The sequence below is a fragment of the Contarinia nasturtii genome, unplaced genomic scaffold, assembly GCF_009176525.2.
Source record: "Contarinia nasturtii isolate CC-2019 unplaced genomic scaffold, AAFC_CNas_1.1 Cnas_scaffold_414, whole genome shotgun sequence".
Lineage (NCBI taxonomy): Eukaryota > Metazoa > Arthropoda > Insecta > Diptera > Cecidomyiidae > Contarinia > Contarinia nasturtii.
The window spans coordinates 3,307,560-3,331,842 of NW_022197768.1; the positions used below are offsets into that span (position 1 = coordinate 3,307,560).

The 24,283-nt window shown below is 33.8% G+C and overlaps 1 protein-coding gene across 4 annotated transcripts in view; it reads right to left on the bottom strand.

Annotated features, from left to right (window-relative positions):
• LOC116338785 (CUGBP Elav-like family member 4) overlaps window positions 1-24,047 on the bottom strand; it is a 124,235-nt gene extending 100,188 nt beyond the window's left edge. For all 4 annotated transcript variants that reach the window (XM_031764251.1, XM_031764249.1, XM_031764250.1 and 1 more), the window contains exon 1: window positions 23,468-24,047. In XM_031764251.1, the coding sequence (XP_031620111.1) occupies window positions 23,468-23,524 (57 nt within the window). In that variant the 5' untranslated portion in view covers window positions 23,525-24,047. The remainder of the gene's footprint in view (window positions 1-23,467) is intronic.
• Between the last annotated feature and the right edge of the window lie 236 nt (window positions 24,048-24,283).

The following is a 24,283-nucleotide window of genomic DNA, read 5'->3' on the forward strand; positions in this document are numbered from 1 at the left end:
ATAAAGCCAAGTAAATGCTTTTCAATGTTTCTAAGTTAAAAAGTGAAGCGACAAAGCTTTTTATTCCGAACGTATTGTTCATGCAAAATCGGCATTTTATCATCATCACACCATCATCATTATCATCACTTTCAATCGCCTATGCCTTTCTCTTTCGTTTTGTTTTGACTCCGTTTTCACTCTCACTTGCCTCTCAATCGCTCATACTGCTGAAAATGAACGCACTTCAACACATTCAGTGTAATCAAATGAATTGCAATTTCTAATTGCGAAAGTGCTCTAATTGCTTTCGTGCGCGCACGCTCGCATCACCATCAGCCCATTTTAAATATATATATATTATTTCAATTTCATTGTATACTCCATTAGCGCTTGTCAAATATAACGCGCTCATCTTATTGCCTGCGACCGAATTTATTGAGAACATTTGCCACGTAATATGTACTTCGTGAGGATCACCAAGACTTTGAGATTAGAATAGCTAAGAATCATTTTAATGAAAAAGTTTCACCTCATTTCAGCCTTGTACTGCAGTTTTTCCCCTTCTTCGTCTCTCACAGTGTGTCTATATCCTTTGCTGTACTGTCAGTTGATTTTATTAAAAAAAAAACTCCGCGACAAATTGCGTACGTGACAGCCGAACTCATTAGGAAATGTTTAAAATGACATTCACCATCCCAAACACAACAAAATAAGCAGTGGAAAAACCCTCACTTTGAACATGTTGTACATGCTTCAATTTTGATGTCCATGAGCTGTTCGCCACTTTCTTTTTTTTTCTTTTCTCTCTCTTTCCCTCTTTCTCTCTCGCACTCTACTTCTCGTCGTTCCTTTAAACATGTTTGTCGGACGTTTTTGAGAAAATTCTTTCGACGAAAATGAATCCCTTGTGCGTATTCGGTGTAATGCGTTTAATAAAAGTTAAAAAAATCGATGTCACAAATTTAGGCTCCGATTTAATATCTTTACTGCCGCTGCTGTCACCATCATAGTCGTCGTCATTCGTTGTCGTTACCATCGATGACATTGCACGAGCGAATGAGTGAAAAGACACGCACATTCCATCGTACGCATTTTGAACGGCCAACAGCAAATAAATAACAAATGAAAAAAAAAAACTACGCTTTTATCAAAAGCTCACGATTGTACTGGTAAACAGGCAATGGAACCGCATGCCGCTGCCAATTCGAAATTGAGAATATGAAATGATATTATATTTAGTGATGGTATCAGTTGAGAGGGTTTCCAACCCAAAGTAAAAAAGGTAAAATGTGCTTCGACACAATCGCACAGGCAGCCCGGTCGTTTGGTCGATCTTAGCATATCTAGAGACATATACAAAATCTCGCCCTTTCTTTAGCGCTTACACATTCACTCGGCTCTACTATCTAACTGTCGATGAATGTACACATTCACACGAAAAATGACAACGAAAAATTAAATTATAAGAGCAGATGTCACTAATTTGGCAATTGTGTGAACTGCTGCCGTTTTCTTTCCATTTTTCAAAAATCATGCTAATTTTAATCGTTTATGACACTGGAAGCGCACTCTCGCTCTCATATCCAAGCACAGTGAAGTATTTTCGAAGTGCTTGTCCATAAGCACTGTTGGTATTTTTGTTCGGAAAACGGCACAGTCATTATTCAGCAGCGGTGGCAGTACAAAAACTGTTGAACTAAGTGATTCAACCAACAAAATATGATTGAGAGAGCCCGTATTTAGTTTTATTTTCTCTATATCAGTGTATTTATCCCAATGCTTAACCATCATATAAGCTTGCTTTCATCCCCTGCTTTACTAATTTGATTGAAACAAACGGTAACAAGGTATAATTTCAGCAATCGCAAAACGGATAAGTAATGTGGAATAATATTGTGAATCGTTTCATTTTCAGGCCTGAATGACAAAATGAAATGGGAACTAGAATAAAATGTGACGCAAGACGAGTAAAAAAAGGATGGCCAAAATAACACCAACATCAACATCACCATTGTGAAATGTGAGTCAAACAACTCGCACCACTGCAACCATCGAATGTTGATCGAATGTGATGCGCAAGCGAGACACAAAACGAACGAAAATAAATAAAAATAAAAAACAAGAACGATATCTGATTACATTTTACAGCATCTTTTTTAGCTCTCAAAATAGATTTAGGTTATTTGATGTTACCTTTAAATAATATATTAACTTTTATCCATAAAGAAAGTCTACTAAATTATTGGGGTAGAAAAAGAGATTTTGAGTTTTTTTTTACTTTTTTGTGTGTTTAGATGCAGAGTAATTGTGTTTGTATGTGCGAGTGTGCATGTATGTGTAGATGAATTCCGTAGATATGTTCAGTCGTTCACACACATCGATTGATGTGACTGGCGCTTTTGTGGGGTGCACAAACTCGATCAGAAAATAGATGGGGTGAAAAAGTGTGTTGTGTGTAGAAGTGAATGCCAATGTATATTGGGAAGTTTAATGCTACAATGTGCGTTTGGCCTGTATTTCATCATTTTACACGCGATGAACGACAGAGAAAGTGGACGCAAATTTACTGGATAAATGTGGGTATGAGAGTTGGTTATTTTCGTGAAGCAAAGTAATGCTTATGTTATTGAATAACAGCCGTCGTAAGCAGAACACTTCACATTTTTCAAATGTCATATTGAAAAGTGAATGCATTTAATGTTCTCTCTCTTTTTTTTTAAAGCATCAGCACTCTATCTTCTGGTAAATGAACAATAATCAACACTGTGCAATCATTGAACGCATTCATTTTGTTTTGAAGAAGGCGAAATGATTTTCCTATCACTCATTGCTATGCTCACCGTTATTCTGATACATTTTTGATCAGACAAATGCATCATCAAAGGCAATTAATGGTGTGTTTGGTGTTCATTCGAAATTGAAAATATTTTCAATACAATGAAATTGCAAAATGGAATAACACAATGACGAAAATAAACAAAAGCGAAACTCATCACTCATTCATATTTGCACACATTTACACACCGGAGCACATCAATAGAATACACTCAATTTTAATTTTCAACCAAGCAATTCGAATCATTCGTACATTCGATCGATGCTAGGTGGCACGCCTGCGTTATGTCGTTGAATTAAAGATTCGGCCTTTGAATAGAGATATTTTCGGTTCGTTTTATTGTTGGCATGGTGTGTTTGGTGGTACTCTGTTATTTTCATATAACCAGGAAGCCACACATCACCAAACTTCACCGCAAACATTTTTCACCGACCAATGAACAAACGAAAATAAATGCGCTAGAAAATTACGATAGAATTTTCGTTTAGGCCAAATAGATAAATGGAATGAAAGTAGAATATAATTGAATTCCCTTTTTTTGTTTTCTCGTTTTTATCGCAAATATATTGTGCTATCGCTTGTGCACTCGCAATTGGCATACATTTTTCACTAAATGCTATTCTATTTGATTCTATTGAGCACAGTGCCGAGGCATCGTTCGTAAATTGATGAATCTATGTATATCTACAATATATAAAATTGTGGATATGTGTATATTGGTTATTAATCGAATTAGTATTTATCAAAATGCTCTCTCATTCCCGTCTTTCTCGAATAATTTGTGCTTTGGAATTCGCATTTTATTTATCTAATTCCTTTCGCATTTTATTTGCGACGCGCACTAAAACTTTTCACATTGATTAGCAAAAATGAATGGATTTTGTCTGTGTTGTTGTTGAATTGTGCTCAATATTTGTCGGGCTGACTGGCTCTTTGGTTAAATGCATCATTACACACACGCACACACACTCACACATACAAAAATAACCACTCGATAAACTCTTCGATTCATTTATCGTATGAATGAATGGATAAAAAAAAAACGAACAAACACCGAAAGAAAGAGAAACACGCACAATTTTTATAATCTTAAATCGACATAAAGCCAAAACATCGATTGGATTGTTAGTATTCCGTAAAGCTAGCAAATAGAAGTCAAATAAATTGGAAAAAGAGCCGAGGATAGTTCAGTGTACACTTTTGCTAAGCAAATAAATGCCAATGCTATGGATACAACAATATCTAACTTAAACGCACACATAGACACAGTACATGAATACACAATGAAAAAGAATAAAGAATCGAAGTGGAATCAAGAAGAGAAACCAGATTCATTTGATAAGTCTGAAACAATGTTAGCTATTTTAGTGCTGTATTTTTGCAGCATCACTGCTGCCACTGTTTAGAGTAGTCCGTGTTCTGATTATTGTCAATAGCTCAGTTGCACAAGTTCATCGCCACAAATACTCCAACTACAATATTGTTCGAAAATGGGCTATAACCAAACACAAAATGAGAAGAAAACAGAAAAACTTTGAATGTGTCGCACATAGATAAAGAAAATCAAATCAAGCGGCTGCTGCCACACACAAACACAAAAACACACATACAAATTTAATATATATTCAGGTTTCAGGTATCAAATGGAAAAGTGCGCAACATAGAAAGAGAAAGAGAAGTGAAAAAATGGGAACAAAATCCAAAAACAAACTGAAATAACATTTGAACACGTTAAGCCTATAGAAATTGCCTTCAAAATGCCTGTCGCTTTTCTCAATCTTTTTCAGTGCTTTTTCCTTTTATTTTCGTCACAATCGAACCAAATTCCAATCAAACGAAACGAAGCACATACAATATAAAAGGCGAAGAGAATTTAAGAGCAACGAGATGATGTTGGTTACTTTTTTTGTCTTCAACTACGTATACATTTTGTGCGTGAGTTTTTCAGTTGATGTTTAGCAAAAATCGTCTATTTTCCATAAATTTGCAATTCTCAAAGGCATAAGGTAATTTTTTGTTGAAAAAAAAAACACATTCGTTGGAACAAAAATATTGACAAATAAATTAGATGTCCTCCATTTCATTCCGCCGACAAAGAAAATGTGCCAAATTGGTGCTTGCAATGTTTTTCTGTATTTGTGATTTTCATGTGAAATGGTTTCAACAAAAACTCTGCTACGAAAATGATAGTTTATTCCAACAACAAATTATTTTGTAAAATTAAATGAAGATCTCAACAATTTACCAAAGAAATTTCGGACGTGCCGAAGAAAATTCAAATGCAAACAAATGTAGTTCAATGAAAACTGAGGTAGAATTGAATTCGATCCACAATGGAAGAACCATAGGTACTAGGACTCAAGTTGAAATCGAGGTCTAATGTTCGGTTTCATTTTGTGCTGATTAGAGTAAAAAAAGGTTTCTCTATGCTATTCCGCTACGTCAGATTTATGATGACGATGAAGTTATAGTGTGTGTGTGTCTATGTCATTCTTATCATTCAAATGTGGGCAAAATGAATATAAGGGTGTCTGTATAATGTTACAATGATTTTGTTACATTTGGAAATAAAATGCAAACAAATCAAGCATAAAATCAACTTCATATAGTGATACCCTGTCACTTGTGTCATTGATTTGATTATGCGTTGTGATTATTACGGGCGTCGTATATAAAGGGAATGGGCACAATTCTGGCGATTTCAATATTCCTTCTTGGTTCACGTTCGTTCTTCAATTTCACAGATATTGCGTACAATTTTACAAAAGTCACTATCGTCAATCGGCTCAGCGTCATTTACTGACAAACGATGACAATCGTAAAAGGAAAAAAAGAAGTGCACGATTGACAACGTACGCCCTCAAAAAAAAGATAGAAAAAATCAGTTCGATACAATATTTCTATCAAAACCAACTAACAAATGAAAACTTTCTATATATTCTTCCTGACGAACCAAACAAAAAAAAAACAGCGAAGAACAGTGCAAAAAGTAGTCACGAACCGAATTAAACAGTACTTTATGTCGAAAAGCAAGAGGAAAAAATCTGAAGATGCAAACAGAGTGAAACGTTCGCAATATTTTGGGGATTTTTTTTCTTCGTTTTCGTGCAAGATTTTATTTCCAATGTAAGACATATTCATGAATTCAGTTTGGACGAAAAAAATGACAAAGTGTAAATCCTGCGAGAATATGTGTCACAAACATGAATTCGCTTCAACAGCCTTCCTTTTCATCGTGGCATAACATTTTTGAAAGAAGTGGAGTAGGCAAAGGCAAGAATAGACGAGAGAAAAAAAACATCGAGAAAATACTTCGCATATCAAATTCACTAGAGGTAAAATGAAAATAAACACTTGCCAACTGAACGTTGTGTATACACTTATGTCTCTAAAATTTTGCCATTTTGTTTCTTTTTGCTTTGGAAATTTGTTGTCGCTCTTTTTTTTTCTTCTTCGTTCTCGCCTTGAATGTGTCTCCGACTTTCTTTATGTCATTCAATGGTTTTACTTTCGTTTGAAAAACTCTTAAATGACATGAACTTATTCAGAACAGAATGTGTTCAGTTCGAAGAAAAGGCACAAAAAAAGTTTTCAATTAGTTTCAAGCGTATTTGCCGTTGATTGTGGCAATTTGTTAGTTTGTTATGGCAAAAGCGAAACATTAACTTTTTCGTACCTTTTCGACTCTTTGGATGAATGGTACATTGCGTGCTTTAATAGAAAGAACAAAGTGTGCTTTTTTCGTTCACATTCGTTCGCCTGATGCTTACTGTCTATTGCTATTTATACGTAATTAGTTCGCTTTCGCAAATTTATGTGCAAGTGTGTGAGTGTATAGGTTTGCCAAACGGTTTGCATTTGAAATGGAAAAGTTTTATGTCATTAGGCGCCAACAGACGAACAAACGCACCGTTTACGACTTTTCAGACAGCAATGCCAAGACGAATATCAAATTATAAAAACGAATCGAAAAAAGGAAGTCGCGTAAAATGTATCTCACTCAGTTCACTTTCATTAGTTACATTCTTTTCAGCTCCGCCATTTCTCTTTCTCACATTTTGTCATTAGCCGAGTCGATGCGTGGATATGTGCATTTTTCGAATGGCACACATGCTCTATATTGACTCTCACAGCCTATTATAACGACCCAGAGCGCCAACAACTTTTGTCAATTAACTAACTCAATAGCTTATTTGAGTCAGCTGTCTGTCGAGAGAAAATTATGTACCGTATGCGTAAATGCGAAAACTAAATAGAAGTGCGAATTGTGAATAATGAAAATTGTATCATTAAGTGTTTCGCCCAAAATAATATTACGAACAAAAATGACATGTAGAATATGAGGTTTTCTCAATTCAACTCCAGTCTATAAATCAATCATGGAAACTATGAGATACACTTTTTCTAAATGCTCGTAGCCGTAAAATCAATAAAATACACTTGAATTTTTCCCCTTTATGAACACTCTAAATTGCTCTTTTTAGCCAACGTAATATTTTCATAATTTCACCCTCGGTTTTGGGTTCGTGCATCAACGTGTTTGAGATAATCTTGATGGAGATAACATCCAGTGGGTAAAAAGATACGTGTACAATGAATTCGCATATATTTGGTAGATTGTAATGTTTAGCAACAAGAACTCTGAACAAGGTAACGCATACACGCCTTAAAATCAGCTGGCCCCGAACAAACATATGTTCATCTTCTCTCTCTCCCCCCTCTCTCTCGCTATTTTTTCATCTTCGCTATGTGCAGATTCAACGAATTGGGGGGAAGAAAAAGAAGCAACAATAATAACAAGATAGAGAGAAAACTGCTTTTATCCGAATTTCTATGCTATTTCAGATCATATTATCTATCTATGTTTCGCATCCAAAAAAGATAAATAGTGACAGAATGGAATGTGTGGTATAAATTATTCGTAGTAATACCATTTTATGCCTTATAAAATATGCAATTATCTTGTCACTCAAAATTGATATAAACAACTGGCTGAAGATGAAAACGAAATATTTGCTCGGCAACATGCATGAATGACAAACGATGATCAACAAATAAAAGAGAAGAAAAAAATATTGAAAAAAAATGGAGTACGAAATGCGAAAGAGTGAGCGAGCAAAAATTCAGTCAGAGATAAATAACAGAGCAAAACCGACATTTGTGAGTAAAAACGATGCAGCATTCTAACTTAATACAATATTCGATGTGGCGAACGTGGCGGTGTACTCATTCCATGGCAATTACATGAGTTTCTACCACAAATTTATTCTCATTTCAAAGGTGTGTGGTTTGATAATGACAAAACTTGGTGTATTTTTTTCAATAATTTTTATCACTCTCGTCATTATTGTATTCATTTGTCGAATCGATGTAAACTTCATTTCAAATTGCCAAAATTTTTCAAATTAAAAAAAAAAAACCATTATCATCGAACCTAGTATCAATTTCATTTGGGTTCACTAAAGCGATATTTATCGTTTTCACGTTCGACAGCATTTCACAGCAAAAAAGAAATTTCACTAGAAAAAAAATTGATGGAGGAAAAGTTCGGTTGCTCCCCCTCAAATCGAAAGAAGAGTAAAAGTCGAAGCATCAACAAAATAAATAAATTCACGGATGCATTTCATTGGTGTTTGTTGTAGGCGACGAAAACAGCACCAAAACATACACCGAATACATATTGAAATGAAAACAATAAACATCCAATTTATGCATAGGCTTTTAGATGTTGCTTCATTTTTTTTTCTGCTATACACTCATTCGCATTTCACATGGGAAAAGATACGGAAAAAAACTCGCAAGTGGCGAAACAAATATCGGAGTATTTTTCGAGTATGTACATAAGTTTATTCAGTCAGTCAGTCAATACAGAAATATTTAGCAACATATAGTAGTATACAAGGGATTTTTTTAAATAGTTTATTGAATGATATCGTTTGGACGAGGCAAGAACCGAATATATCGGAAACTTTGATGATGTTTACGAAAAAGAAACGATAGAGCATAAAACTTTTTCCAGTGAAATATGCCACATTGAATTTTTCACAGTTATTTGAGCCCATGTGAATTTTTATGCATATTTAGTACTTTTCAGCATATTTCACTTACAAAACAACACCATATCTTTGCATATTTCGTGCTCGTTCGCCTTTTGAGTGTGCGTATATTGACATGTGTTTATACCAAAAATAGATAACAACGACACACACACAAACGCATTTATTTGCAGAAAAACGAAAATGGAAAAAGCACAAAAAAAAACGAAATACAAATCCGATCGAAAGACAACCAAAAGAATGGAATAACAAAGTAACACAAGCAAAAATAAGAAGTGTGTTTTATGCAAACAACTTTCTATTATATGAGATGAGAGCGCGCGTATATGGGTATGTGTCGAAACAACAACGACAAATGGCATGACCAATGTCTCGAATAAATGCGTGATAGAAGAGCAAGAGGGGATTGAGAAGAGGTTAACAAAAGCAAAGATTTGCCATCTATAAATTTTATATCTGCTCAGTTTTTGATTCTCTAGCGAATAAACAGAGATTTTGTTCTTTTGTGGGATTGTTGTCTGTTATTTTACTCCATCGTTGTTTCTCTCTCTTTCTCTCTCTTTCTTTCTCTTGTTCTTATATATGATGTTAATAGGCAAAATATTTCTTTTTGTTTTGGGCCGTATAAATAGACTGAAAGCACTATGATCACGATTCAAAATCTGGTTTCTACAGGAATTTCGTAGTTTGAATGATAAGAAAACAAAACAAAGAAACATATAGCAACAACAAAAATATGCATTTGTAAAAAGGAAAAACGAATTAAATTCTCTCAAAGGACTCGTCCAAAGGAATGCCAAATACAACCAATTTTTTGAATTAATGTTAGCTAGCTAGTGAACTGAAAATGTTCAATGTCATTTTATATGGAATGTCATCACTTCAAATGGTGGGCTTTTAGCAGCAAAATGTTAAAAAAAGACATATTCCATTCAGTGCTTTGAGGCTTGATTTTTTTATGTCGCATCCTTATAATCCAACTTAAATGCACTGGATTTAAACACGAAAAGTTAACAATTCCATCAATCAACCAATAAATGCCAACGGCACCGTCTATATGAACGTCATATAGATCAATTGGGAAGAAGGAAAAAAAACGAAACGAAAACAACAACAGAACGTTGAAAGCAAGATTGAAGAAAAACAAGCGACGGAAAAAAGTGACAAATACATACATATATATGTACATATGATGTCACTAAAAAAAATGTATAACAAATTCAAATGTATTCTATTCGAGCATTTGAAGATCCGAGTCGAATAGACACATGTAATTTATACATGTATACATGCTATCCGCTTTTTCCTTTGCACAACAAGAGCGAAGGAGAGAAAAAGTAAGATTTTAAGCATTAGAAGCCAGTTCTGAGAATCCGGTAGACGGTGCGAACGAAATATATATTAACATTTCCATTACATACATAATACATTCCATTTGAATATAGAACATTTTGTTTAAGCACACGGAGAACGGAATAAGATGCGAAACGATACAGCATTGCCATGAGACTACGACATCTATGACAATGACAAAAAGATGCGATGGAGAGAGAGAGAGAGAGAGAGAGAGAGAATAAAAAAATACCAAACCGAAACGAATCAAAATTATAAAACGCACTCAGAAATTTTGCACACATTGTACACAAATACAAAGCTATGAAAATATTCTAATATCCGCGACTACAAACATGAGCGGATTAGATTTTTCTACGATTCAATGTAACTCTCTCTCTCTCCCCCTTTCTCTCGCTCGTTTTCGGCAACATTCATGAGATGATGTGTCTGTGTTGCTGTGATTCGTTCATACGTGTAATGAAAACAATTTTGTATTCCTGCCAATGTGCCATGGCATGGAACACAGCATACATGAGTAAAATGGAATGTCGGAAATTTGGCAAAAATTGTCACCTTACTGAATTAAGTATAATCTAAATATATGACATTCTATATATAAAAATTTATACATATTATACGAAAAAGCATCATAAAACAAATCTCAGATTTACACACAAACACACATCGTATACAACAGAATGAACGGGAGCACGACTATCATATGTGTCCTTTACATTCATAGCACATTCATGTAGTTTATAACCAATTTAGGCTTAAAACGTTTTCACTAAAAAATATATTACGGACGAGAGGTGGGAAAGGGCAAGGGAGCAATACCATGACCGTTTCAGTATGCATAAAAAAAATTCTTGGATCAAATCTAAAGAAAAACGACAATTTTCAAACAAAATTGCAAGTGAACGAGTTAAATGTGAAGAGTTGTTCGGATGACGCTATGGTTTTTGCATTGCCATACACCCACACAGGGAAACACATATTCTATGTCAATAATCGAGTTAAACGAAAATAATATTGGATATCGTAAATAAAATTTACTTAACACATCCGCATTCTACTGTCGTAATTGGAAGCGATGGCATTTTTTTACAGATAAATAGTACATACATAAATGTTGAAATTCGTTGAATTATATCATTTGAACTCATATCACGTATTTCACAAGTTACGTACGGTGTGTATTGGTGAAAAATGCAGTGAAAAACTGAATGAAAGTGTCATATATGTTAAGTGCTTGAAAGTTCTTTGACACACAATTATTGCGAAATATGATTAATCAATGAAAATTTTTGTTAAATGCTGCACATCAAATGTCAGTTGTTTGGATATAAAATGCTACCACTTGACAAAAACAACATTCATCAAACAACACAATCTGTTTTTCATATAATACGAATTTCCAGAATGGAGTACAAAAAATTAGAGTCTCCAATGCTCGGAAAAAACCTTTATTTCAGATAAAATTGAGTGTATAGTTGTGTGAAAGTCAATATGAACCAGACTACGGAGAGAAAAAAAGGGAAAATCCTGAAGCATGAAACAACAAATCCACGATTCGAATGGAATTGAATCAAATCCAATTTCGACCAATATTTTAGATGGCTTAAAATGAACTTTAGTATAATAGCAAACAATCAAAAGTACTTATTGCGCTGTGTAAGGGATCTCAGAATGGCGTACTCCTAAGTGTCTGAGATTAGAGATAATCAGATGAAACCTAGAACCGAATGGATGAGCAAAAGCATCGGTAGAACATAAAAAAATGAACAACGGTATAGTAATATAAATAAGAATAAAGGTGAAGGCTCAACGTCCGGTGAAAAATGTCTGAGAAAAAAAATACATAAATCGAGCTACAATAGATAAAATAAAAGAAAAATGTGGTTAAATGAAAAGTGAACACGCGGCCGAGTGAGCGAAAAACAGAGATAGAAGCAAAAAAACTGTAATGGTAACGAAGAAAAATGGCCGGTGAATTAAGAAGAGAAATCGATTAATGTCAACAGCAGCAGCAGCAGCAGCAGCAACGATGCCATCGAAATGATTTGTCATCCCGACCAAAAGAGAAAAAACAATGTATACACACATGCGTGTGACAATGGGATCCAAAATAAAAAATTTATCAGTGTTCATCATTAATGATTCAATTATTTCATTTTGAATCCAACGAAGCTAGCAGAGTTTTCTTTTCAGGCTCATTATAAAAATATGAAAATTGTATAACATCACATCGAGATTTGTGCGATATTTTTGTTGTTTGATAGTACTATTTTTGCTTATTCTACGTTACATTTACGAATTTCGATTCTTCTTCTTCTTCACTTTACTTTTCGCTTATGTGTCGTCTTCCATTATGCTTGCTTTGAAGAGATAAGAAGAGAAATAACAACAACCACTTGAACAATGGTGAATAAAAGGGAAAACGTGCAATACGTTCACGCGAATCGTCCCTCAAACTTTGTACACCTACGTTCGCATATATGTTTTATTAAATTATCATGCTAAGCATTAGTCGATGCTTTTATTAGTATTTGTGGTGGTTGCCTTTCTTCGGGTCTGTTACTTTCTTACCTTTCGTTTCGCATAACGAGGGTTTGAAATACAGTATGATTTAGTTTCGCATTCGTTGCCAACTAATAAGCATCGGCAATATGTGTAACACATACACATTTTTTGTTCCCTTATAATAATATATTTATATTTTGCCATTTTCTCTTTTTGGCTTCTTCGCATTCGGTTTTCTTCTTCTTTCGACGATTTTCCTCCGCCTTCAGTTTTCCGGAGGGAGTATGTAAATGAACAACTCACTGTTCGAGACAGTGAATTTAAAAGTACATTAAATATAATGGAAACGACACTCAAAAATAATGAATAATTAAAAAATCGCATATGAATAGTAATTTTCTTGAATTTTGTTTCATCTCTCATCGCGATTTTGGTTTAAAAAAAAAAATTATTCACCGATTGTCATTGGTTAAGATTAATTTATCATCGTTATAAAAAAAATTATGGATAAATTTACATTTGACCATTCGTCATTATACAAACTGCGCTGAGTATAATAAAAATATTACATCAGACAAACTGGAGAAAAACAAATCGTAACAGACAAAAAAGCGAATTCTATGAGGGGAAAATGGAATAAAATTGTGTCCGTGTAATGGTTGTAATGAACAAATGTCACCGGTCATCATTATATATGTTAGCAATTTAGTATTTTGTTTTGTTTCGTTTGCGTTTTCGTCAATGTCATTTGTGTGTTTGTCTAGTATACTTACAATCATAAAAGCGAAAGAGAAAGAATGCGATAGATAGACAATGATAAAGTGGCCTACACGCGTATATATACATGTATGCATAGTAAAAGATCCCAACCGAGTCATCACAATTTGTATTAATTTTGTCCTTTCTTCTATTACTTTAAACAAATAAGCCTTTGTGACATGCTTTATATTTTACCGTTTCACATTCACATTGATGTATATGCATTTTGTTGTGGGTATGTTTCTTTTTCATGTTTGACCAAAAAAAAGGTTTCTTCGTACTTTGAATGTGTATCATGGGAAATAATTGAATTAACTTAATTAGTGTAATGGTGAGGGTAAGGTGGGGGTAGTACAATGTTAGATTGATTATGTATATAGAGTAACATTTTTTGTCTGCTAGCATTATTGTTATTTGGTATTTTGTCCGTGGCGGGCTGTTGTTGTTATCCATCTATTTATTATTGTTTTTTTTTTTTATCTAAATTGACCGGTGTATGTGTGCGTTTGCCGTTGGTATTGTCTCGATATTTTCGATCTTTTATAATTACATCAATTTACGATGGCGATAAACAAAAAACAAACAATTATAAGTTGATGCAGAATAATGACACTCAACCGAAAGCAAACGATTTTATTGACCTTATTGCTTGATATACACTTTGAATAAATTTGAAACTTAAGGGCAACGCCGAACAATAAGTGATATGGATTTTTGTTTTCTCACAACGGCTTTTTTTTACACTGTTGTCACCCTCAATCGACTTTGAAAAGCGCATGTCTTTTATTTTATTGTAAAATATGCTGACTCATCTATACCAAGACCAATTTAAAAGAAGCCTATTTGATTAAGACCTCAATCATAAAATGAATGAAAAATCGACAGCAGAAAATATAACATATATCCACCACGACCAAATGATATAGATATATATTGGGATTTTCATTTCCGATTTTTCCTTCAATATTTGTAATTCGACTAACATCGATAGCAAAATTAATAAAACTAATTCGCTTCAGTTCTATTTATATTCGGCTCAATTAGTTAATTATGGTGATGGCAATAGATTTTCCAAGTGTATGCACTGTATTTATGTCAACTAGATACATTCTACATTTGAAAAATTGAAAACAAAATTCTATAAATCATTACGTCACCAATAGAGGCGAAAAAAAGGAGTATAATCGCCTAGAATCGGTTACTGCTTCCATCATGCTTTTTTGTCGCGTACTAGGAAATTCCAAAAATCAAAAGTTTTTGTCAAAAATAATATGCGTGATGTTGTAAATGACATGATATGAATTTTAACCAATTTTAACATTATTTCACATTTAACACGATTTTCCTCCATATCGATGGTGTACGTTCACATCGAAATTTTAGAATTGATTTCGAAAAATCTATCGAATCCACACGCGATCTGCACTCATATTTTAATGTGTCCATTATAATCGATGTGACAGTTTTGTTGCTCTCTCTCTCTCTCTATATTTAATTGCTAGTGTATTAAGTACAATAATGATATTTTGGTGCCGTAAAAATGTGGTTATAAAATATGCATGCGGTTATGAGTCATATGGCAAAAGTAGATAAATATTGATACAAGCATAAAGTAAAGTATAGAGAAAATAAAAATGTAACAGATAATGGATGTCTAACAAACCTGCCATCGGATAACATACATTATCATTAGTAAAACATTACTGTTTTTTTTTCAGTTTTCCGAGAGAAAAAAATATGTTCACTCACTCACATACAATAAGAGCTCTTTGATTCATTTTTTTTCCCGAACAAGTATAATGATAATAAAGTACATTTTATTGTTGTCATTCACGACAACTCAAATGGAGTGTGTTCGGTGAATTTAAATGGACGATGGAAATAACATGTGTGTGAGTTGTTTTTCGTTTTTATTGTAATTCGAATCGTTTGTATTTTACCGAACTTCTGTATAAATCAAAATTACACAAAGTTCCGTGTCTTTGAATTTTTAATGAGAACAAGAATAAAATCCCAGAGCGGTGTAAAAGCGTTTTGTCTATTAATATAGTCAAATTCAATTGTATGTTACAATTTGTTCTTCATTTGTTGCTTTCAATATGTATAATACATGCAATTAAGGTATGCTCTGACATTTTCTATTTTTTCAATCATTAGCATTTCCCTTTCTGGTTTTAGTTTTCATTCGATTCCTGTTCTCTACAGTGCTATATGGTGTGACTCCGTTGGTGTCTATTTTAGATTAGTTCATTCGAAAGTGTTTTGCGTGCTAAATGATATGCTTCCAATGGATGACAATTGACGATGAATGATGAAAGTTGATGAGCTAGAACTTCAGAAGAAAGCTGATAGCCAAGAGCAGTCAACGGTCTTTCTGATAAGAACACGATTTATCTGCATTTTACTACTTTCAGGCTTTCTTCAATCGTTCCGTTCTTTGTTTATTCTATCTTTCTCTGGGTGCATATATACTGTATATATTTTTCTATTCGTTCATCGATCAACAAATTGTCTTGCACACGCATTACATTCCACAAGAATTCATCGCAATTAGTGATAAACGTTTACTTAAACCACCCCCGTAATTTATGAATATGCACATACACAATACCTTCCGAATGGATTGTATGTATCCACATTTTTTCTCTTCACCCACTTAACTGTATGGCGTTCGGAGACATAAAATTAAAATTGTTGCGTGTATTCAATTCCTCTCTTTCCCTCTCTCTCACACACACACACTCTCTCTTTTTCATTCACTCTTTTTTTAACTTTTATATTTTCTCTTTGTCCAACTGTTTCGTTACATTTTGTCATTCAATATGACATAATGAACGAAACATCCAACTCGCATTAAATGAAATACAAATGAGAACGTTAGTGCGACGGCTAGTAGCCCGGGTGATGTGTCGGTTAAAATGTGACCAAAAGTACTATAAATAATTCTGCATGTCTTATTTAAATGTTTCTTTGTTCTTCGGAGCTAATTTATTCGTTTTTGTATTCGCATAAGCTCTCTCATTCGGTGTTTTTTTTTTCTTTCATTTCTCACGCCATTGGTGTTGTTATTGTTTTTGCCACTAGCAACACCGTAATTCGTCCGTTGATTGTGACCAAAAGAAGCAAAAAAAAATAAGAAAGAAAGAAAGAAAATACAAAAACGAAGCGAAAAAACGGGAAATTTATTAGTACATCGTTGGTTCTATTGGAATTTGCTATTGTTTTCGGGTGCGTTTTTCGCGTTATTCATTTTAACAGCTATGAAAATTATCTACTTAGACATTTTGGTTGCCTGCGCCATTCTGCCCGGCAAATACACACTTCAAATTATTTTCGATATGGAAAGCACATTGAGCAAAAGTTTTTGAATCCATGTGATTATGGTTGTCTTCTACGCGCTTACAAAACCTCAAGACAAAAAAACAACAATGGCAGCATGCCATTCAAGTGCTCGAAGTTCTTTTTATGCATCTGCTCTATAATGGTTGGTGGTGGTTCACCCAGGGGTTCGATCTTACCAATAAATTATTTATAACAGTCAGAATATTTTATTTAAACAAAAATGAAATTTATTCTAGCATGATTAAATACGCAGCAGACAAACCGTAAGCGCTCTTCGTTTGTTCTTATGCTCATCGCATTATACACTTGTGTTTGCATTATGTGCCTATATATGCATGTCTGCTGTTGTTTGTGTGCATGCATTTAATGTTTTTCCGGCGTTCTTGTCATCGTTTACTATTTCGGCTCTTCTCAGATTTTATTTTGCTTGTTTGTTTTTTGATGAATTAATAACATAATAACTTGAGCGAAAATCTTTCATTCGTAACAGAGAAAGAGGCAATTTAGCACTTATACACATACACACACATTCGAGGCGCAACGCACACGGCCGTGCAGTATTACTGTGATTAGGGCAGTAACAAATTACACTTTAATTGGTAAATGATAATCGTAATTTAACTGTATTATAAGCATTTGTCTAAATAGCGTTTGACATGCTTATTCAGCAATTGATCGAAATTACATTCGGTTTTTTTTCACTTGGCATTACTGTCTTTGACGCATCGATTGGTTGCGGGTTCGTTGTTGTTCCTGTCATTTTTATTTGAAAAATGATTACGATAGAAAGTGTGAACGCAACGAGAGAGAAAGAAAGAGGGCAAGGGACCGGACCCGAATGAATAAATGGATCGTCGTTTGGATACTGAAGATGGGCAATAAAAATGTTCGGAAAGTCATGAACGCACAATCGCCCCAGACAAAATCATTCCACAAATATATGATGCGATTACAAATTCGTTGGCTTTCGCACGAATAATCTGTGGTGTTGTCGTACAAATGTCCTGGATCAACAACAAGCGTCGCCATGGCCGGTTCTTTTTTCTCGACTCTGCACATTTTGATATGATTCTATCATTTCATTTTTGTTTTTGTTGAATTTTTGCTCACTCTTTCTCTCGTTGTGTATGTATTGAAAGCTGTAGGGTTGTTCCCTTTATCGGTTGTGTTCACATTTTCATGCTCATATGGATTGATAATGTTCGGTTCACATGTATCTGTGAAAAATCGTGTCTCATCATAATCATCGAAAAACACTCTCTATGTGCTTACACTTAACGCAACAATAAAATGGTAAAACATTGGAATTTAGGTGAGTGAGTGAGTGAATGAGTAAGAGAACGCACCATCAAATACTCATCGTATTATTACTGTGGCTTTGGCTATTGTTGTTGTTGTTGCTGCTGCTGCTGGTGGTGGTGGTAGTGTTGGTGGTTTTTTTTTCTACCTATCAATTTGGTGAATGGATGTTTTTTTTGCGCTTCACTGCGTTCAATTCAGCCGCTCTACATTCGTTCTGATTATGATTGATGAGGTAAAATGAAAGTTTCATAATTTTTTTATGTTATGCCACACCAGCTAAAACCGCACCCGGATCAAGTGCACATACAAATCAAACCGAAATACACATAATAAGCGGCAGAGAGCAGGGGATTGATAAAAAATAAAGACAAAGAAGACAACCGCACTTCATCTTCATGTTTATGATACAGAGTACAAACACGCATTCACTATTCGGCCGCAATCAATCCTAAAGTATTGAAGCTGACTGGTTTTTAAAGCAGCCACACGAGCGATTTCTTTTCTTTTAAAAAAGAAAGCGAAAAATTTGTATTAATATTGATTGTTTGCCATCAGAGATTCCATATTCCAAGTATGGAAACGAGACAAATGAAAATAACGATAGAATTATCACAGGCTATAAATAAAAGCAACGATGAGCACAAGCGAATTATGAAGACAAAGACAAACTGTAGCAGTACAGAATCAATGCTTCTACACGGTAAATTTACTTCTAGCATTCTGTTTTTGGTATGATGTTGGTATTTATAATGCCGTCGCTGTTACCGTTGCTCTTTCCGTTTGACACGAAAGCATCATCACATCGAGTGGAAGAGCATTTCTATGTTTTCGATGCGAAAAATTATGTGTTACAAATATGAATTTTCCTCTTTTTTTCTTTTCCTTTCTCGCTCTTCGAACATATATTCTGCATACTCTTCACAATGACGGCATACTTTAAGTAAAGTGTCATTCAAAAATCATACAACAAGTAATCCTAGATGAATGAGCCAGAGAAGCATAATGCACGCGTACTCACTTCCATCGATGTTAAGTTAACGATAGCACTTCTTGACCTGTCATGTCATCTTCAACCAATGGCGGTGATTAGACTTGAACAAGCAAAACAACACGGGCATACATTTTCAATGAAAAAAAAAAGGATCAGCTAAAAAATACACACCTAAGAAAGCATAGAACGTAGAGGAAGATGAAAAAATGACGCTAATGTTCTGTTGCAATCAAATGACCCCAAAACTGTATACCTTGTTCTTTTTTCTTTGCTCCGTGTACGGTGTGCGTTAGTGTGTTATGTCAAGATGATAATATGAGTGAGACCGTTAAATGTTGAGAGCACATTTTATGCCCCGTATAATGACTTTTAATGCAATTCGGAAGCAAATAATTTGTTATTGTTAAAACATTTTAGATGATGAAGAGCAAGCGAATATTCGCGATTTTTTTTATATCGTGTGTATGATTTGCCTTGTTCCTAATTACGACAGCAAAACAACAGGCCCATTTTTTTGTTTTGTTTTAGAGGAATATTAATAAAGGAAAAAAATACTTGTGAAAAAAATCAGCTACAATTTAACAGTTAGATTTCATTACAACGACACATTTTATACATAATTAATGAAAACACGATAGAAAGAGAGATAGAGAGTGGGAGGAATGGATTACATGGCATTCACGTTGTATATAAATGTATGACAATTGTTTTGGTCTTTAATTCTGGAATCAATATATTTCGTGTATACACGTGAAACGCTTTTATTATTCATTTTGAACGGTTAAGTGATTTTTTAAGGTATATTGATTTAGTAAGATCTGAACATTTCGTCTATGTATAATTTATTTCTAAAAAAAACTTTCGGTGTTCTATATACTCATAAGTAATTTTTACGTGGGAAATCGAGTATAAAACCAAGTCACAATTCAATTCAAATGTATTACGGGATTCCGTGATATTTTATTGTTGGAACATTTAGAGCATTTGAATCAAATACGGAGCAAATGAGCCTGAGTTATATGTACTTGTACTCATCAAATTTTCCGAAAATCACCAATACACGCTAATCCATACATACACACACTTTCTCTCACTGTCACTCTCACTCTCCTTCTCTCTCTTAAACACACACTCACACACTTCCACAAAATAATTATATACACATGCATTGAAAGCGAATGGCGGTATGCTCAACACCGATCAATATTAAACATTCAATAAAGATTCCCATTGTATTTGAGCGCGTATCTCTTGTTCTCACACTTCGTTTTGAAAATTCTATTCGTCGTCGTGCTCGTGCGATGTGCCAACGTGTATAGTATTATATAAAGCATATCATCATATTGAAAATATTCGGTTGTATGCTCCCACCATTGCCTTTTTCATCTTTTGCCATTCAGTTCGGTTGCTGTTGCTGCCTCTAATGCTTCTTCTTCTTTTGTTATTTTGAAGCGTTGTCATTGCTGGCAGTTGTTATTAGTCTTATTTTCGGCCGATGTGTACTGCTGTAGCAAGGTTTTTTTTCCTTCGTGAACATTTTTCCATAGCATAGAACAAAGTGTGCGCGTTCGCGTATGATAGGGGAGAGGATGGTTTGAAAACGTACAAGTACAAATGTCATTTAATGTGTGTCGGAATTCCAATGCAAATATGCTCCCGAAAAGAATTCAAAAACTAAGAAGTCTTTGGCTAACAATGTCACAAAAGCGACCGCAATTTTAATTCATACAAAAAAGCCATTCGATCTTTTGATTTATCTTTTTAGACGAATTAAACTTTGAAAATGTGCTGTTGCCATTAGTGGTTGTTATTTTAAATCTTTAATGGTGTTTTTTTTTTCCAACAAAATCTATCTTTGCTTATCCCTTCTTTCGCTCTATCTTTTCTATGTAACTTGTACGATGAGATGAAAATGTCGCATTCAATTCAAAATACACACATAGTTGGTTGTTTGCTTTTGGTATTTCTTCATTTTTAAATTCATGCGAGAGTTCATGATTGCTTTGTGCAATTTTCTCAATTGGCCTTTTTGGATAATTTTGTCGATCTTACATTCGTGCACACAAGATAGCCAAACAGAAGATGTAGAACGCGAGAGATCCTACTACATTTTTTGTGTAACATTCGAACCGAATGAACCGAATGATAAAATGAATAACCACACAAAAAAAAAACACAACGCATTCGAGAGCTACGAGAGAGTGAAATATTTTTGGGAATTGTGTCTCTGCTGTATGCTCGGATATCCGTGCTCGGTTCGAGGCAAGTTCAAGTTGAATTGACTCCCTACGCTCATCTGGTACACCACAAAGACACACACATATATTTATTAGAGATGTAATGGTTTCGGTCTGTGCATGTCTTTTTTCTTGTCATTAGTTACTGTGGAGCAAATCTTTTGCACACAGTCAAGTAGTCGGTGTGCCGTTTGGTGTTCGTATTTCAGTAAATTTCTTACTTTTTACAATAAAATCAATTCACAGGAGACATGACAAATACCAAACAAGTTTACTTGATAAATTTAATAATCTATTAAAAGCATTGTGAAATCCCATGTGAGTGGCTGTCGAGGTCAAATGAAGGTGACAATTTAATCATATCGCTTAACATGATTCGTACACATTTCAGTTAATGGGCACAATGTCTCTGTCACAATTCAATGGTTTTGTTGAAAATCAATGGGTTTGCACCTTTTGCTCTCTATCCCTTTTGCTTTTGTTTGTCTGTCTGCTCATCTGTCTCAGTTTCTCACCTCAGTTAAATCGGTTTGGCCAATATTTTTGCACAACATCAAAATTCAGTGTACGTTTACGGAAAATCAAGCCATTCGGTTCGAAATTCAAAATCAAAACCATCTATTCGGCTCATTCATCAAAATGCTTTCGAGAACACGGTCACTTTCATTTGATTCTAACATGATATATCAAAATTTGAGTGTCATATGTGCATAATAGACAATTACACTAAAGAAAATATATACGAGCACAATGCTAAACCATCAAACTCAAAAATGCTTACTATTGTTTGAACTATTGAATTGATCGGAGGATATTTGTCTATACTTGTGAATGAGTGAAAGAGCGATAGAGAGAGAGAAAGTCTATTTCTCATTTACTTTGAAATTTGTCTGTGTCTTAGTCACTCGGTGCTAAGCACTTAAGCGTGCTAATAAATTTTCAATGCACGAACACAAATATTTAGACAAAGATATAACAAAATGAGATTGTCTGTATTGAAATGTATTTGTACACATTTCTGCGTTGCAAGGTTGAATGTAATGGCATTTAATTTTAATTAAACCATCTCGGCTAATTTCCAATATTTTCACTCCAACAATAATCGATTGACTGTTAATTGAAAAGGTTTTGAAAATCCATAGCAAAATTAACAAACATCTCAAGTCGAGATTAAATGTTTCGAATATTTACGGATTGAAATGCTTTCAACAACTCCATTTTGTACATTAAATTGCTATGGTTGCCGATCATCTTCATCGCCTTGTTCGCTCATCTATTTTCATTAAAATTGTTTCGAGCCATCTTCGAATATCTCCAAAAACTTTCAGCGTACACACACACACAAACGCGCGCGCTGCAAATTCACAAATCGATTCAATATTATTTGAATGGTTATACGATAAATTGAGGACATTCATTTTACGGCAAGCGATAGCGGGCCGCACTTTGTTTCATCAAACTTGATATAATATTATTCTTATAATCATATCTAATAATTGACCGATATTTATTATTCAAAAATTGCTTGTCTTTTCGATGGTTTTTGTTGCCGATTTTCTGTTGGTCGTTTAATGTCGGCATTTTCGAGCACAATAATGGTAGTTCGAATTTGTTTTGAATAAGTTTTTGATGATTGATGAGAAAACTTTATCGAAACAAAAATCAAATTTTCACTAATATATTCGCTGCGATAAAATGATTTTTGGTCTCGTTATGACTCTTTTTTCTTCCCTTCTGGTCGATGACTTTCGGGTCATATTAGATTTGTTAATATGCATGCACCCGATAATTATTTCTTTTCATTTATTTCCATTATCACAATTCAAATTACAGTTAAATTAAATTAACTTATATATACAGTTTTACAATAATTTCGAAAAGTATTGCAATCGCATGCACGACCAAGTTAAAAATCACTAATTTGAAGCCTCACAAAGCGCGGCTCAATTGAAATTTTTATCGAAAACTATATATTTTATCGCCTTTTTGTGTTTTTATTTATAGAAACGTGATTTTTTTTAAAAAAGCATTATTTTTTATTCTCTTGAGATGATAATAATTAATAGGAAGAAAAAAAATGGGTAAAAATGTGCACAACACTTACAATCATATGCGGAAAGTCAACCTTCCCTTGACGAACAAGTTCTATCATATGAACCATATGGATTCTTTTTTCGGGTAAAAGTTTAAATAAATTTTCCACTTTCTGTCGATACAACGACTTTAAAAATAGTTTTTAATTACGTGAGTGTGTGTGATTTAAAGAATGGCTTTTTTATCTTATCTTTGCTTCAGTTTGCGTGTATGTTTAGTGTTCAAAATGTTGTTACACACCTATTTTTTTTTCTCTAACTAAGTGTCATACACGAACATTGGTTTTTATTTTTAGTTTGATTTCTCTTGAACTGCCAATTTTCTTATCACGCCAATAAAAAATTATGTTTTTTTTACTATTTTATTATTGTTTTTATATCATTCAATATCAATAGATTTTTTTTCTCCTTTTCTGTCACAAACGCACGTAAAGCACATGGATTTTGAACTAAACGACGAAAAATATATTTTGTATCACAAATTACGTCAAACTCAGTTCAGTCTCTTTATGTTTTTTATCTCTTCTTTCTATTTGTTTTCTATTTTGAATATCAGTTTTGGTTTTGTTTTCTCAATTGTTCTCTACTGCGGATTTTTCTTGTATAAATGGCGATATTCACTAATTTTAATAAGAATATTGAAATTTAATTTGCAAAATCACAATAAATTAATTTTAAATTTAAAAAAATATATATATTCCATTCGTTCATTTGATTATTAAAAATCAAAAAAAAAATTAAAAAAAACCGATGAGCTGGATAAAACAAATGATAATAATAATTAAATTTAATCCACTCAACAAGAGCATATTGCAAAATGATCGAAT